The sequence below is a fragment of the Xenopus laevis genome, chromosome 6L (genome assembly GCF_017654675.1).
Source record: "Xenopus laevis strain J_2021 chromosome 6L, Xenopus_laevis_v10.1, whole genome shotgun sequence".
NCBI classification, from domain to species: domain Eukaryota; kingdom Metazoa; phylum Chordata; class Amphibia; order Anura; family Pipidae; genus Xenopus; species Xenopus laevis.
The window spans coordinates 118,063,424-118,078,712 of NC_054381.1; the positions used below are offsets into that span (position 1 = coordinate 118,063,424).

Sequence of the window (15,289 nt, forward strand, 5' to 3'; positions counted from 1 at the left end):
TTTTAATAAATTAGAAAGCAAGAAGTGAGAACTCAGTCTTTACACTTATTCAGGAGTTAATATTTAACACCATAGCCCTCAGAATGGAATCTGATCCCGAGTCACTAATGTGTTAAAGGAGCCACTGTAGAATGTTTATTGCGGGTTTTTTTTTACTTGTTGCCCAACATTTGTCATACCTCAGTTCTCCAATACAAAACACCTGTTTTACTGACAGTTCCCTCGTCTAGTAGCCTTCATGCAGGACAAAAACTTTTATAGGATCTTTCTACTGGACCCAGACCATGTGAAGTCTTGCAGTGTAGAATATAAGCCCTCGTTGGAAGGATCATTTTATGTATGCTCCTATATCTGTATGCATTATTCCACATCTGGACTGGCCTACGCAGTAATAAAATTTTTCTAAATTAAATGGTAATAGTCATTAATGAAGCAGTAAAATACATTACATATAATGCAACAAATAAATATATCATGTTATTCTCAAAATTATCTATATTGCAGTAAAATTCTGATTATAAGCAATTATTATATATGGTAGTACATCCTCATACTGATGATGAAGAACGGGATCTATATTTTACTGCGTATTCAAGCTTTTCCTAAAAAACAAACACAGCTATTAAATATCTTTGAAAATGACTATTTTGGCAGCGTGCAAAGGTTACGCAATAGCAATCCTAAAATAGAAAACGGCTATGAATCCAAAGATGCATCAATATTTATTGAAGCTTTCCGCATTGCTCCATATAATTTTATATTCGTTCACCATAAATGCACTGAGTGTTTCTGATTACTTCATAATCTACGCAAACAAATGTTTTTTCCCCTGTAAAACTAACTAAGAACTGACTTGTGTTTGATGGCCCTTGTGAGGATGTTATATAGTCTTCCTGTAATTAAAATAATTCATTAATTTGTTGCCTTGTAAATGCTATCCAATTATGGCAAGTTCATTGCGCAATCTTGCCTACAGGAAGATAATGTATATTCATGAAGGACAACATATGCTAAATTTTGTATTTATGAACATGTCAGCCGCCTCTCGCAGAACAAATGCATTTAGAAAGCTGTGCTAAAGAAAGGAAATTGTTTTCCGAGACAGTTAGCATCCTTTTCAACAATGCATGGCATAGACGACGATGAGAATACCCAAGTGACCAGCTTGTACAATCCTTCACTTATCACTTAGAACAAATCGACTAATCAACATAGCGCCTGCTGTCGAATAAAAGATACCGTAAATGCTGGGAAATTTTAAGTTGCTGCAGAATCAGGACATTTTACGTCGCATTGACAATATACAGAATTGATAGAAATGAATACAGATGGAATCAGGTCTTCATTGTAAATAATCGTTTATAAACAACCTAGCCAAATCTTTGGATGCCTTTTACTATCAGAGGCATTTATTGCCTTGCCTGAACTCTGGGACGCTGAAAGGGCAAATGTATAGAACCATTACTGAAATCCCATAGGCATACTCTGCCACTAAAAACAAAGTCATTAACAGAGAGAGATAGAGAGTGCCTAGAAGAACAGCAGGAAAACAGAGTTCCCGATGATCCTTTATGCATCTTGAATACGTTTACTCGATATAAAAGTCGGGTCTTAATTATAGTTCATTTTCCTGGTCTATTTTAATGAAATATGAACCACAGTAATTAGTGTGTATACTTTACACTCTGAAATGCCGATTGTTCTTCTGAATGGATGCATTTCTTCAGGCACACTGTGTCTATACACTGCCATACGTCTGAGAATTGGATTCCCTAGAAACATCCAGAAACCTCAAGTATACCACATGTTTGTGTAGCATGATATCCAAAAGGGAAATCAGCTTTTTTTTGGCAGAGATTGAGAGTAACTTGCAGCTACTGAGAGCCTGAGCCGTATACGTCTTTTCTTACTGTTTTCGGCACCTTGGGATTTCCTTAACAGCATTCAAACTTGTTCAAGTGGAAAAGAAAAAATCATACCAGTCACCAGATCAAAAATTAGCATTTTTATTCAGAATGTTGGGGTCAGAGGTGCATAATTTATAGTCTGGTACACAATACAGAGGCAAAGCTGTTATAGGATCTCCAGTCGAATTATTTGGGTGTAACTAGTGTGATGCCCTTTAGCCAAGAGGCTAAATACTTCCCACCCTTCTTAAACTCGTATTAGTAATGCCACCAGTTTCAGGCTACCCCCTATCTGTATTTTTTTGGTACAAATTATGTAAAACATTTGTGCTAAGAACATTTTTTTTTAACCGTCCCCCCCAAAAACCAATAAAAAAAAACAATTTGTGTACTGAATCTACAGTTTGATTGAACATAATTGTGTTTCAACCTGTTTTGTAAATACTTTATCAATAAAGAAAAAGATATAAACATGCAAAACCTGAATCCATAGTCCAAATAATACATACACATGTTTGAAGCAGTTCAACTTCTTTATAGACTATGCTGAGAAAACATTATGTACACGTATCATTTTTACAGTGAAGTGAAAAAAGTACCCAAATGAAAAAAAAAAAAAGTGTACATTAAGACCAAAATGTGCCTAGCATTTTCCTAGCTTGTGAAAAAAAAGGGCTATGATTAAACCGGTGATATGACAACTTCCTTTATCTGCAACTTCAAAAATATGAGCGTTGGAATGAAAAAACCTTAACATCTAAAACTAGTAATAATGCACTGAACATGTCACCCTACGTGGTTTCATTGCAGCTACTGTAATCGTTACTCTAATGAAATTTGTTCTCTATTTCCGATATTAACAAAAGCAATGCAACGTAAAAAAAAAGAAAAAGGCATGACCAAGGATATCTTGATTTACTTACGCCTCCCCACCCGCAAAGTACCTTGTCTTTTCACCCTTTCAGAAATCAGTACCATTAAAGCGTTGAACATAAAACTAAATCCGATCTGAAAAAGGTACAAAAAGGCACATAAAATCCCAGTGCTTCTGTACTGTAAAATTCAAGTGTATCTGAGCTCAATCATTTTTTTTTTTCCAAACAGTATTGGATTACTGATATTCCCACTGAGCCCAAATTGGTTTGCAGCCTATGCCAAAGCCTTCAAACAAGCACTTGTGCTAGTAGACTACAAAGTTAAAGCCAAGCTTCTTTACGCTTTTTGGGAATATCAGTTCGAATGTTTGTTCTTGTCCCAAAAACAAAAGTTCGTGTAGCAGTTCAGTCGTCGCTCCCTCCGTACATATCGGCGAGTTTCTTGAATCGAGGGCCCCAGTCGTTTAAGTAGTCGTAATCTTGCTCTCCGCCACTACTGGACGAGTTCAGTGAACTTAGCGACCCTGCAGTGGAGCCGCTGCCTTCATAATCGAACACTAACAAGGAATCGTAAGGTGGAGCTGTTGGGTCATTGTCCGCTGCTTTCAACCCCTACAGAAAGAGACAGCTTTTAGCATGACAGTTGCAGTGACATGAGATGATCACAAATAACTATTGTTAAGGAAGTATTCTCAAATGTACATTGTTATCAGTAAACAATACTGTGCAACCCCTGTGTGGCCCTAACAAGCTGTTTTGGCACTGCCAGTATTAGGAAGAAGTATTAATCCTTGGTATTGTTTAGGCACATCGCTACTTTTCATAGAATCATTGAGTTCAGTACAAGTAATGGGGGTAAAGTGGCAAATCTGCTTTGCTGCTTCCCTGAAGCCAATAGTAATAGCCCTTCACAACTTCATGAGATGTATTTCATTGAGGGTATCATTTGATGTTTCAGGATCTTTACTACTAAATCTGATACTATACACATCATTTTGTTTCCCCCCTGGAATCTGGTCAATTTGTTCTGTTAAGCAGTAACTTTGTTTACACGTTCTATTGCTTCATTTATACTTTATATTCCGTATATAACCTGACAACGGGCTTGAGTCTGGGGATGTGTTTTTCACAATGCAGTGTCACCTCCATGACTGGTAAATTTGGCAATATATGTCTGCACCTTTCCCCTATGGGAACATCAATGGCCTTGGCTTCCAGCATTATAGGGAAATATAGGAGTTATCCCAAATATTATAGAGGCTCAGGTTCTGTGACACAAAGTAAAATGATACACCTATCATTGGCACATTTCAATCTCTGAGTGAGATCTCCAAAAAGCCTGTGTGGCTCTCTTTGAATATGTGACAGTAGCTGGTCTAGCAATGTGCGCTACAGACACTGCCTCTCCACCCCTCCTAGTCATTACTTTGCAAATCATTGGGCTGTAGTTTGTTGACACAATAGGGGTCCTCGTTACTTCTAGCTTTTTGGCTCTAGCAATCTTTAAGGAATCCCCAACAGAGTTTTTGGTCGGACAGGGGGCCCACGGTCTGTAGCCTCAGGGGCCCCCCACACCATCCCCCGCAAACTCTTCTGTGACTCAGATACCTCCTAACACTGCCCCCCCCCCCGCGCTCGTGCATGCACCTACGTGTTCCAGCGCTGCAGCCCAAAGAGCCGGGACACTGGGTTTTTTCCCGGTGTCCCTCCGGCCCAGTCCGACCATGCCCGAGTTTCTAATTTACCTCGGTTTTGGACTAAAAAAGCTTGAAAATTTTCAGAATTTTACCTAAAAGCTGCCAACGTTTTTCTTTGTTCTAAAAGCCTGTTCATCACATTTTATGCCACATGACCTATTCCTATATGATGTCTGTACACTACTTTGGATCTCACTATACATGCAACCCCGTGCTTTGATGTTCCTTATCCATGACAAGCTGTGATATTCTGGCATTGTTTTGTTCACCTGGGGCTATATATATATATATATATATATATATATATATAATATATATATATATATATATATATATATACAGTATATATATATATATCACACAGTCCAGTGAGTATCCGCACTCCAAGGCAAACACTGTTGCGGCTTGTATAGCCAGGGTGCACGGTTAGGGTATATATAATGTAGTATTCAAGAGAACCAGCACTCCCATGTAAAAATTCTCATTTATTTCTGTTGCATCAATGTCTAACGTTTCGGTCCTTGTTAGGAGGGATCCTTGAGAAAGATCCTAAGGACCAAAACATTGTACATTGATGCAACAGAAATAAATGAGAATTTTTACATGGGAGTGCTGGTTCTCTTGAATACTACGTTATATATATATATATATATATACTGTATATATATATAGAGGTGCACTTGGGTTTCAATAAGTTTGTGTCCCTGAGGAAGATCACATTATGTGACCAAATGATGGATCACACTTTTAAATAAAACTTTGATTTATTTCACAAGCCCTGAAGACTGCAGAACCACTTTGTTCTTGACATTTCCTATTATATGTTGTGTTATACAGATATATGTGTGTGAGTGTAAAGCCCCCCCCCGATCACCTTGTCAGAAGAATAAGATTCTGCATACACGCACTAAACATTACACTGATAACAAGGTCTTATTTAATAAAAGCTATAATTGTACTTGAAATATAAGCTTGTGCTTGCTGGAACCAGTTCTGGGTTTGCATCTGACTATTGAGTTGCACTGAATTCTTTCATTTCAGGCCTGTAATTATTAATCTCGGTTTGCTAGATTCTACTTTGGCGTGTGAACGGTAATCTGCCTGTAGTTTTCAGCTAATACATTGTTTTTAGTATATTAAATGCAGTAACACAAAAGTATTGAGTATTGTGCTACTTAGTCCCACTGTAATATTTCATTTTTTATACTGTATTTGTACCAGCAAACCATTTTTTAACGTAAGAGAAGAAGCCCTCTCTCATAAAGATACACACATAGGATTAATCTGTTGCTTATATTTGGTGCCTAGTGATGTCTAGGAACGCACTGAATCCATTATTTTAGGATTCAACCGATTTCCTTGTGACTAATTCACCCGAATACCAAACGGATTCCAAACCCTACTTCACATATGTAAATTGGGGAAATGATGGAGACTAAGAACCATGTGCAGCAAATGGCTAAAAAATGTTTGAATTCCTTGTGTGATAAAAAGTCATGTGATTTTTTTGTATTTGGATTCAGTTTGGCCAAATCCTTCTGAAAAAGGCTGAATCCCGAACCTAATCCTGGATTCGCTGCATCCTTAGTGATGTCACTTGTGTCATAGGAATACCTAAGCTTTTCTATCAATTGCCTATTTTAAAAATATAATCAGAATTGTCCTGTAAAAAACCCTTGTTGAGTTCTTATATGCATAAACCTTATAGCAGGGGTGCATCCCTACTTGTATATTTCACCTTTGATATTTCTGGTTTAAAAAAACAGAAAAGATATAAAATTAAACTTTTAGGTGCCAGGCTTTGTCACATCTTTTGCTTCCATGTTCCACCTTGATCTATGTCTACTAGCACTGCAGGATCATAGGGCCTTATTTATCCAAATCCAAAAAAGTCTGTGCAAACTAGAATCCATAATTTGACCTTATTTATTATTAAAAAAGCTTAATTTAATCAGATCGGGGAAAAACTCAATAAAATTCGGGCATTTTCCAGAAAAGCCTGAATTTTTCCCAGAAAAGTCTAAAATACTTTTATTTTCGGCCTAATTCCAGTGCAGACCACAGAAACTTCTCTCCCATTGACTTTTAAACAACCTTGGCAGGTCTGAGATGCCGGATTTTTGGATTCTGACTTTTTCCATCCTCGGGGTAAAATAGATTTAGAAAAATTTGAGTTTTTATCCCAATAAAAATTCAGATTTTATAGCAAAAAAAAAAATTGGTTTTTTTTTTTAGTTTTTGACATTCTGACTTTAATAAATAACTCCCTAATTGTTTCCACACAGAAGGAGTTCAGCATTTTCTTTAGCGTACCTTGGCCAATACAGCCGTTTTCTTGGGGAAATTTGAGCACCAGCTCATATGCTGCTGAAATGCTTCACAAGAGAAGTGTACAATGCACTTACATAATTGATTTCAATTGGCTGCTCTGTTCACTAATCCTATTTGAAACAACTCACAGTAATTATAAAGATATTGGATTTCAACCATTTTCACCAGCTGAAAAGGTTGATACGTGAGAGAAATGAAAATGAACTGTTATTAAATTTGTTTTATAAATGTATTGAAGCTCTGATGCGGCCATGGCTGCTCCAGTCTTTGTGAACCTCATGAGCGGCTCTTTTTAAAAAGCACTGGACACACAGAAAAAAACCTTCTTTGTAAAATGGTTCCTATTTCATTTTAAGCTCAATGTATTAATATCATTCATCGTATTTTAGTTATTAGGAGTGATGGGCAAATTTATTTGCCAGGCGCGAATTTGTGGAGAATTCCTGCGAAGCGCCGCCGGCGAATAAGTTTGCAAAGCCGCTGTGAAAATTCGAAAAACGAGACGCCGGTGCTGTTTTGCGAGTTTCAGAGGAAATTCGCAAATTTTTCGGCAAAGCAAAATGGTGAAACTAGTTATTAGCACTCATTTACTAAAAAATACCCTTCTAATTTATAATTCTCTGAACATCAATATATATATATATATATAGAATTTAGACTTTACTTTTTCCAGTTAAGTGTAAAATAAGACTTTTTAATTGCGTTTGCACATGTCTATACTAGGGATACACCGAATGCACTATTTTGGATTCGGCCGAACCCCTGAATCATTTGCGAAAGATTCAGGCGAATATCGAACCCGAATTTGCATATGTAAATTAGGGGTGGGAAGGGGAAAACATTTCTTACTTCCTTATTTTGTGACTTAAAGTCACACAATTTCCCTCCCTGCCCCTAATTTGCATATGGTGGGGTTTTTTTCATTATGTAGAAAAAAAAAATTATGTTACTGGTACTTTAAGCATCAATCTCTTATTCAAATCAATGCATGGTTCCTAGGCCCCAAGCAACCAGATTGCCAATGCTGCAAACTGGAGAATTGCTAAATAAAAAGCTAAATAACTCAAAAACCACAAATAATAAAAAAATGAAACTCAAATGCAAATTGGCTCAGAATATCATTCTCTACATCATAGTTAAAGTTAACTTAAAAGCGAACAACAACTTTAAGGTTGCTATTTTGAAGCGTATGGTGATTTAGACCTCACAGAATAAGAATGTAAAATTGCTCAGAGAACTCTTCTGAGCACTCTTGTAATTTACATACAAGTATTCATGATATTATCAGTTTTATGCTACTAGTAATCACAAATCTGTAACAGGAGTGCCCCTGGTGTACTGTTTGTGCTGGTGTCAGACAGAGATTCAAAAGTTTAAAGGGATTCTGCCATGATGTTTATGGTTTATGTTTAATTTCTAAATGACACTGTTTACATTGCAATAAATCCCTCTACCATTTAAAATTTTATTCTTGAACCAACAAATATATTTTTTTAGCTGTAATATTGGTGTGGGGCAGCCATCTCAGTGATTGTGCCTGATTCTGAGCTTTGAGAAGGAGCCAGTACTTCAGGATGGAATTGCTTTGAGACAGCTATTGTTTCTCCCCTTCTCATTGTACTTAAATACGACCCAAGTTTTTCCTGCTTGTATGCTATTCTCATGTCTATCACTAGGTGGGGACTTTTAGCAATGCAAACAAATCCTACAGCAGAGGTGTCAGGTAGCTGGTTAGCTGCCCATTGTTCTGGTGAAAGGCTGCTGATGGGCTGTGGGCGAAATCAGTCCAAATGGCAGTGTAGCAGTAAAGAGTGACTGAAGTTTATCAGAGCACAAGTCACATGGTTGGGGGCACCTGGGAAATGGACATCATGTCTAGCCCCATGCCAAATTTCAAAATTAAATGTAAAAAAATCTGATTGCTCTTTTAAAAAATGGATTTCAGCGCGGAATTCTGCTGAAGCAGCACTATTTGAAAAACAAAAAAGTTTTCCCAAGACAGTATCCCTTTAAGTTACTAATGCAGGAAGTGTCTACTAACTATTCTCTGCTCAATTGTATGGCTTCTGTCACACTGAGCAGTAGAACTGAGATGTGTCAAGAGTCCCTTCTTGCATCAGTAAATTACTCTTTTCTCATTCTGTCCAGCTCTCATCCAGTCAGAAAAGAAAGGATTTCTCCTGTTAGAGATTTGAGATATCAACAGTATAAAATGTGCTGATATGAAAATTAAAAGAAAGAATTAATATTCATGGCAAAAAAACAACAGGACTTGCTGTTAGAGGGTCTACAACAAACCTTTTTTTTTTTAAATATCTTGAGTACAAAAGAAGCAAATTATTTGCAATGCTGAAACAAATGCAGCTCTTTACCTCATTTATGAAGTCTCCTATATCACCAGGATGGGGAGCAGCTGAGCGGATAGGATACTGAGGTTCAGCATGGATTGGTCTTTCGTCCATACGCCGTATTCCGACAGGTTTAATGGTGTCCGGTTCCACAGTGTCAGGCTGCTGCAACTGGCTTAAATCATAGTCCTGTGAAATAAAATATGAATTTCAAAACAATGCACCTCAGAAATGTAAAAGCTCAACAACTGATCATTTATTACTTACGTAAACATAAAACCTATTTCCATTCAGGTTTTTTTATTTGCCATTTTTCAAATGTTGGTATTTATTAAATCATTTGTTAAAAGTTAATGAAAAATGTTGAATAATTGCCATATTAAAATGCAGCGCGGATGCAAGGTGAGGACTTAAGTGACGAGACACTTCAGAAGTCTGTGACGCACACAACACCTTTTATTAAACACATTAACAAATTTAGCAAGTGTGAAAATGCAGGAAGTTATTTCAAAAGGGGAGAAAAAATCACAGTGGAAATGTTCATATCTCTGTAAAATCTTGATATATCAGACAGAAAAATAAGCATGTGACTGTGGCAGCACCCAGTAGGTCAGCTTTTGTCTGCTGTGCAATGTTATCTGTAAATTTGCAGAAATCAGCTTATTCAGGTCTGTATAATACAACATCAGGGAGGCTCCGTTTTTGAGATGACACTTGTATTTAAAGGGATTCTGTCATGATTTTTATGATGTAGTTTTATTTCTAAATTACACTGTTTACACTGCAAATAATTCGTTCCACAATATAACATTTAATTCCTGAACCAGTAAGTGTATTTTTTTTTGTTGTAATATTGGTGTGTAGGCAGCCATCTCAGGTCATTTTGACTGGTCATGTGCTTTCAGATAGAGCCAGCACTTTAGTATGGAACTGCTTTCTGGTAGGCTGTTGTTTCTCCTACTCAATGTAACTGAATGTGACGCAGTGAGACCTGTTCTGTTGTTAGGCTGCTGATGCATTTTGAAAAAAAACATTTTCCCATGACAGTCAAAACTTAAAGGCATACTGTCATGGAAAAACATGTTTTTTCCAAAACACATCAGTTAATAGTGCTGCTTCAGTAGAATTTTGCACTGAAATCCATTTCTCAAAAGACCAAACAGATTTTTTTTATATTCAATTTTGAAATCTGACATGGCTGCCCCAGTCATGTGACTTGTGCCTGCACTTTAGAATGGAACTACTTACTGGCAGGCTGTTATTTCTCCTACTTAATCTAATTGAATCAGTCTCCGTGGGACTTGGTTTTACTATTAAGTGCTGTTCTTAGATCTTCCAGGGAGCTGTTATCTTGTGTTAGGGAGCTGCTATCTCATTACCTTTCCATGTTCTGTTGTTAGGCTGCTGGGGGGGGGGTGATAACACTCCAACTTGCAGTACAGCAGTAAAGAGTGATTGAAGTTTATCAGAGCACAAGTCACATGACTGGGGGCAGCTGGGAAATTGACAATATGTCTAGCCCCATGTCAGATTTCAAAATTGAATATAACAAAATCTTTTGGCTCTTTTAAAAAATGGGTTTCATTGCAGAATTCTGCTGGAGCAGCACTATTAACTGATGCATTTTGAAAAAAAAACATGTTTTCCCATGACAGTATCCCTTTAAATGCATTAAAGCGGATTGAATTTAATTCAGGAAAAACATTGTTCTAATCATTCTCAATGAAGACTTTAAATCTTGAAGGCTTATTTAATAAACAAATAAAACAAGTAATTAACATCGCTTGTATGTTAAGATCCACTTCACCTATTCACCTGTTGAGTTCAAAAGAAACTCGGGAGCATTTATTTGCCACAAATTTCCTAAGAATTTTATACATAATTTATCTTTCAATTTAACTCTCAAAAATCTAATTTTGAAAAACTCAGTATTATCAGGATTGCCTCTTGTTCTTGCAATTTTCTCTAAATGCAGAGTTAATCCATCTGCCCCTGAGCTTCCTTTATATCTTTTTGCCTTCTTAATTCTGTTACTGTGCTACACAATATATTACCCTCAGGGCCAAATAAATTTCTGGATTATATCTCACAGAACCTGTAAACATACAGTATAAGGCAGGGGTCCCCAACCTTTTTTACTCGTGAGCCACATTTAAATGTAAAAAAGAGTTGGGGAGCAACACAAGCATTAAAAAGTCCATGGGGATGTCAAATAAGGGCTGTTATTGGATGTTTGGTAGCCCCTATATGGACTGGCAGCCTACAGGATGCTTTGTTTGGCAGTACACCTGGTTTTTATGCAACCAAAACTTGCCTGGAATTCAAAAACAAGCAGCTGCTTTGAGGCCACTGGGAGCAACATCCAAGGGGTTGGTGAGCAACATGTTGCTCACGAGCTACTGGTTGGGGACCACTGGTATAAGGGATCATTTACAATGCACCACAAGAGCTGCAATTGGCCATTGTTTTGCATTTTGCACACTTGTGTGATGCACTGTGCAAAAAGCTGCAGGCATCTTCACTCCATTCCAGAGGGCAGAGATCTCCTTTCACTAATACAGCACTGACTCTAATATCCAGCGTTGTATTAATGAGAGTAGGAGGAGGCAGGTAGGCTCTGTAAGTGATCATTGAAGGACATGCTTTTGCACTTGTGCACCTGGGTTTTGTAAATGACCCTCATTATCAGAGCACAGGACAAACTGAGACATGTAAGGATTAGGGATGCACCGAATCCAGGAATTCGGTCTTTTTCATCAGGATTTGGACTTGGCTAAATCCTTCTCCCCGGCCGAACTGAATCCAAATCCTAATTTGCATATGCAAATTAGGATTGCATATGCAAATAAGGGACGAAAAAGGAAATTGCGTGACTTTTTGTCACAAGACAAGGAAGTAAAAAATGTTTTCCCCTTCCCACCCCAAATTTGCATATGCAAATTAGGGGTTGGATTCGGTTCTCCGCCGAATCTTTCGCGAAGGATTCGGGGGTTTGGTCAAATCCAAAATAGTGGATTCAGTGCATACCTAGTAGGGATATAAGGAGTTTTATAACCTATGAGGCAATGTGCATAAAACAGGCCTTTACAGACTCTAGTGCTGACGGTGTTTGTTAGTCCTATATTCATGAGGGACAGCAGAGGCAAGGCATGTAAGTTATGAAGCTCTATGGCAGGCAATAATGACAGGGCTGACTTGTGCCCTCTGATAGTTTGCTATTCATCTAGTACTGTATATTTTGTCTGGGGTAAAGTCCATGGTACAACCATTCACCCGGACAGAAAAGCTGTCTGAAGAGGTGCACTCTTGTGCTACTATGAGCTCTTGCACTTTTGACTAGAGTATGTAAAATGACCCTAGTAGTCTTTCTAATGTGTTCTGATGGAGACCGTTGCTCAGATATCAACTGAGAATGTTTTTTAGCTACACTGACAACTCAACTGAGGAGTAAATTAAAAGGAGGATAACGTTACGCCATTATTAGTATCCATAAGACCTAAATAGACACACATGGCCAAATTTGCAACACTACATCAGCCCACAGCAACCAACCACCAAGCCTTTCTCAGTCTACTGCAGTTAGAACAATGAAGGGACATTCATTGTTAGCAACTAACTTATTTCTTGTGACACCTATATTATCTTCAAATTCCTTCTTGGAAAGTAAATATCAAATTTCCCAGTCTGTAATTTAATTCTCTTAAGTTCTCCTTGATTTTAACTGATGTCATAATTGTCATAATTTTCGTACAGACACGTCTAATTTTCAATAGACAGTATTTTTCCTTGGACAGTAAAGTGTGGGCATAGAGAACAACTTGTGCACAGGAAATCACCTGTTTATAATCCATATATTTCTGTATATATTCATGAAGTGGAGCAATTATATTGTCGGCCTCGGCTAAATTATTGCTCATGGGTTTAGCTGAATAGCAGCACCTATTAAGGACCATTACAAGAAGTTATATTGAAGTAAGTGAAATAAGTTCCTTTATGGAAGCTCACGTTTCTAGAGAGAAATAGCAATAAGCAGAGTCGATTTTCTTTTGCTGCCTGGTCTCATAATTCATTATCTGCTTAAGGGAAAATACATTTTATATAACCCCCTACCTACAAGCAGGTTTTGTTTCACTTTGATTACACTGTACTGGAGACATCAGCTAGGGTTACTAAGGAAAAGCGCAGCCAGCAATCATCCCAATACATAAAAGTTCTTTCCAAGTTGAAGTAAAGAAATCTTTTTTTTCCCCTTATATGATAAAAGTTAAACACACAATAGAGTTACACTAATGTATGTAACCCATTATATGTGATAGCCGCTGCAGCTCTTAGGACTAGGGAGTGTGAGAAGTTCAGACTGTCACTATTTGTAGTGGCGGTGCAGTAAGGCACTTTATGGTTACACCACAGCCATGTTCCCTCTTAGGGCAGAGACACACAGTCAGATTCGGGGAGATTAGTCGCCCACGACAAATCTCCTCTTCTTTGGGGCGACCAATGTCCCTGAACTGCCTTCCTGCCAGCGGGATGGCATTTGGAGCACTTCGATTTCAAAAGTTGTACGACTTCGGAAAACAAATGGCTCTGAGTGCCTTCCCTTTGGCGAGTTACATTCTATCCGGCGGAAAAGCATTTTCGGGAGGATTAGTCGTCCCGAAGAAGAGGAGATTTATTGCCGGCCGACTAATCTCCCTGAATCTGACCTCGTATCTCTGCCCTTATATATTCCGGCTAAATCGGAACAACAACTATACATTTCATAGCTGATTAAAAAGGATAAACCTGATGCTCATACCTGATCTTCTTCTCCTCCACCTTCTTCGTCGTACTTCAGAATATTATCTCTGACATCATCTTCTGGATCAATAAGTAGCTGCTTTGCCTGTCGCTCCTTGTCACGACGCTTCATCCATACAACAAACATCAAAACTAAAGCTATGGGTAGAAGAAATCAAATAAATATAACATTAGATCTCCTGTTAGAGTACAGGTATGATATCTGTTATCCAGAATGCTCAGGACCTGGGGGTTTTCCGGAATTAGGGATCTTTCTGCTACTTATGTCTCCTAACAATCTTTTTTAGGAGTTTTGCCCCCCCTCCCCCAACATGGATTCATGCAGTTTAGTTACCATCAACAACAAGGTACCGTTTTATTATGACAGGGAAACAGGAAATCCTTTTAAAACGTGAATTATTTGTTTGAAATTAAGTCTGTGGGAGATACAGGCATGGGATCTGTTATCCAGAATGCTCGGGACCTGGGGCTTTCTGGATAATGGCTCTTTCCATACTTTGGCTCTTCATACCTTAAGTCTACTAGAAAATCATGTAAACATTAAATAAACCCAATAGGCTGGTTTTGCTTCCAATAAGGATTAATTATATCTTATCTCTATTGTATTATTACAGAAAAAAGGAAATCATTTTTATAAATTTGGATTATTTGGATAAAATGGAGTCTATGGGAGACGGCCATTCCGTAATTTGGAGCTTTCTCGATAAGGGTATGAACAGATCCTAAACCTGTATTAGTTTTGTGCATGAGTTTGTAATTGCATTTCATTAGGGGGCCCATTTACTCAGCTCAAGTGAAGGAATAGAGGAAAAAAATTTCGAACTTCGAATGTTTTTTTTGGCTACTTCGACCTTCGAATCGAACGTTTCGAGCTAAAAATCGTTCGACTATTCGACTATTCGATAGTCGAAGTACTGTCTCTTTAAGAAAAAACTTCGACCCCCTAGTTCGCCACCTAAAAGCTACCGAAGTGAATGTTAAGGTCCCCATAGGATTTGCTAGCTTTTTTTGGTCGAACAAATATCGTTCGATCGGTGGATTAAAATCCTTCGAATCGAATGATTCAAAAGATTTAATCGTTCGATCGAACGAATAGCGCTAAATCCTTCAACTTCGATATTCGAAGTCGAAGGATTTAACTTCGACAGTCGAATATCGAGGGTTAATTAACCCTCGATATTCAACCTTAAGTAAATTTGCTCCTAGATGTTGACAATATATCTAATTATCTGAATTATGTTAAACCTGTAACGGAGCATTTTTTATTATACAGTATATATATATATATATATATATATATATATCAATGTTTACCATGTTTCAGACTTTGTTTG

At 37.6% G+C, this 15,289-nt stretch overlaps 1 protein-coding gene across 1 annotated transcript in view; it reads right to left on the reverse strand.

Moving 5' to 3' along the window:
- Positions 1–3,130: 3,130 nt before the first annotated feature.
- cdh2.L (cadherin 2 L homeolog) overlaps positions 3,131–15,289 on the reverse strand; it is a 153,368-nt gene continuing 141,209 nt past the window's right edge. Inside the window, 3 exon segments of the mRNA NM_001172236.1 lie at positions 3,131–3,394; positions 9,183–9,347; positions 13,954–14,093. Of these exon segments, the coding sequence (NP_001165707.1) occupies positions 3,188–3,394; positions 9,183–9,347; positions 13,954–14,093 (512 nt within the window). The 3' untranslated portion in view covers positions 3,131–3,187.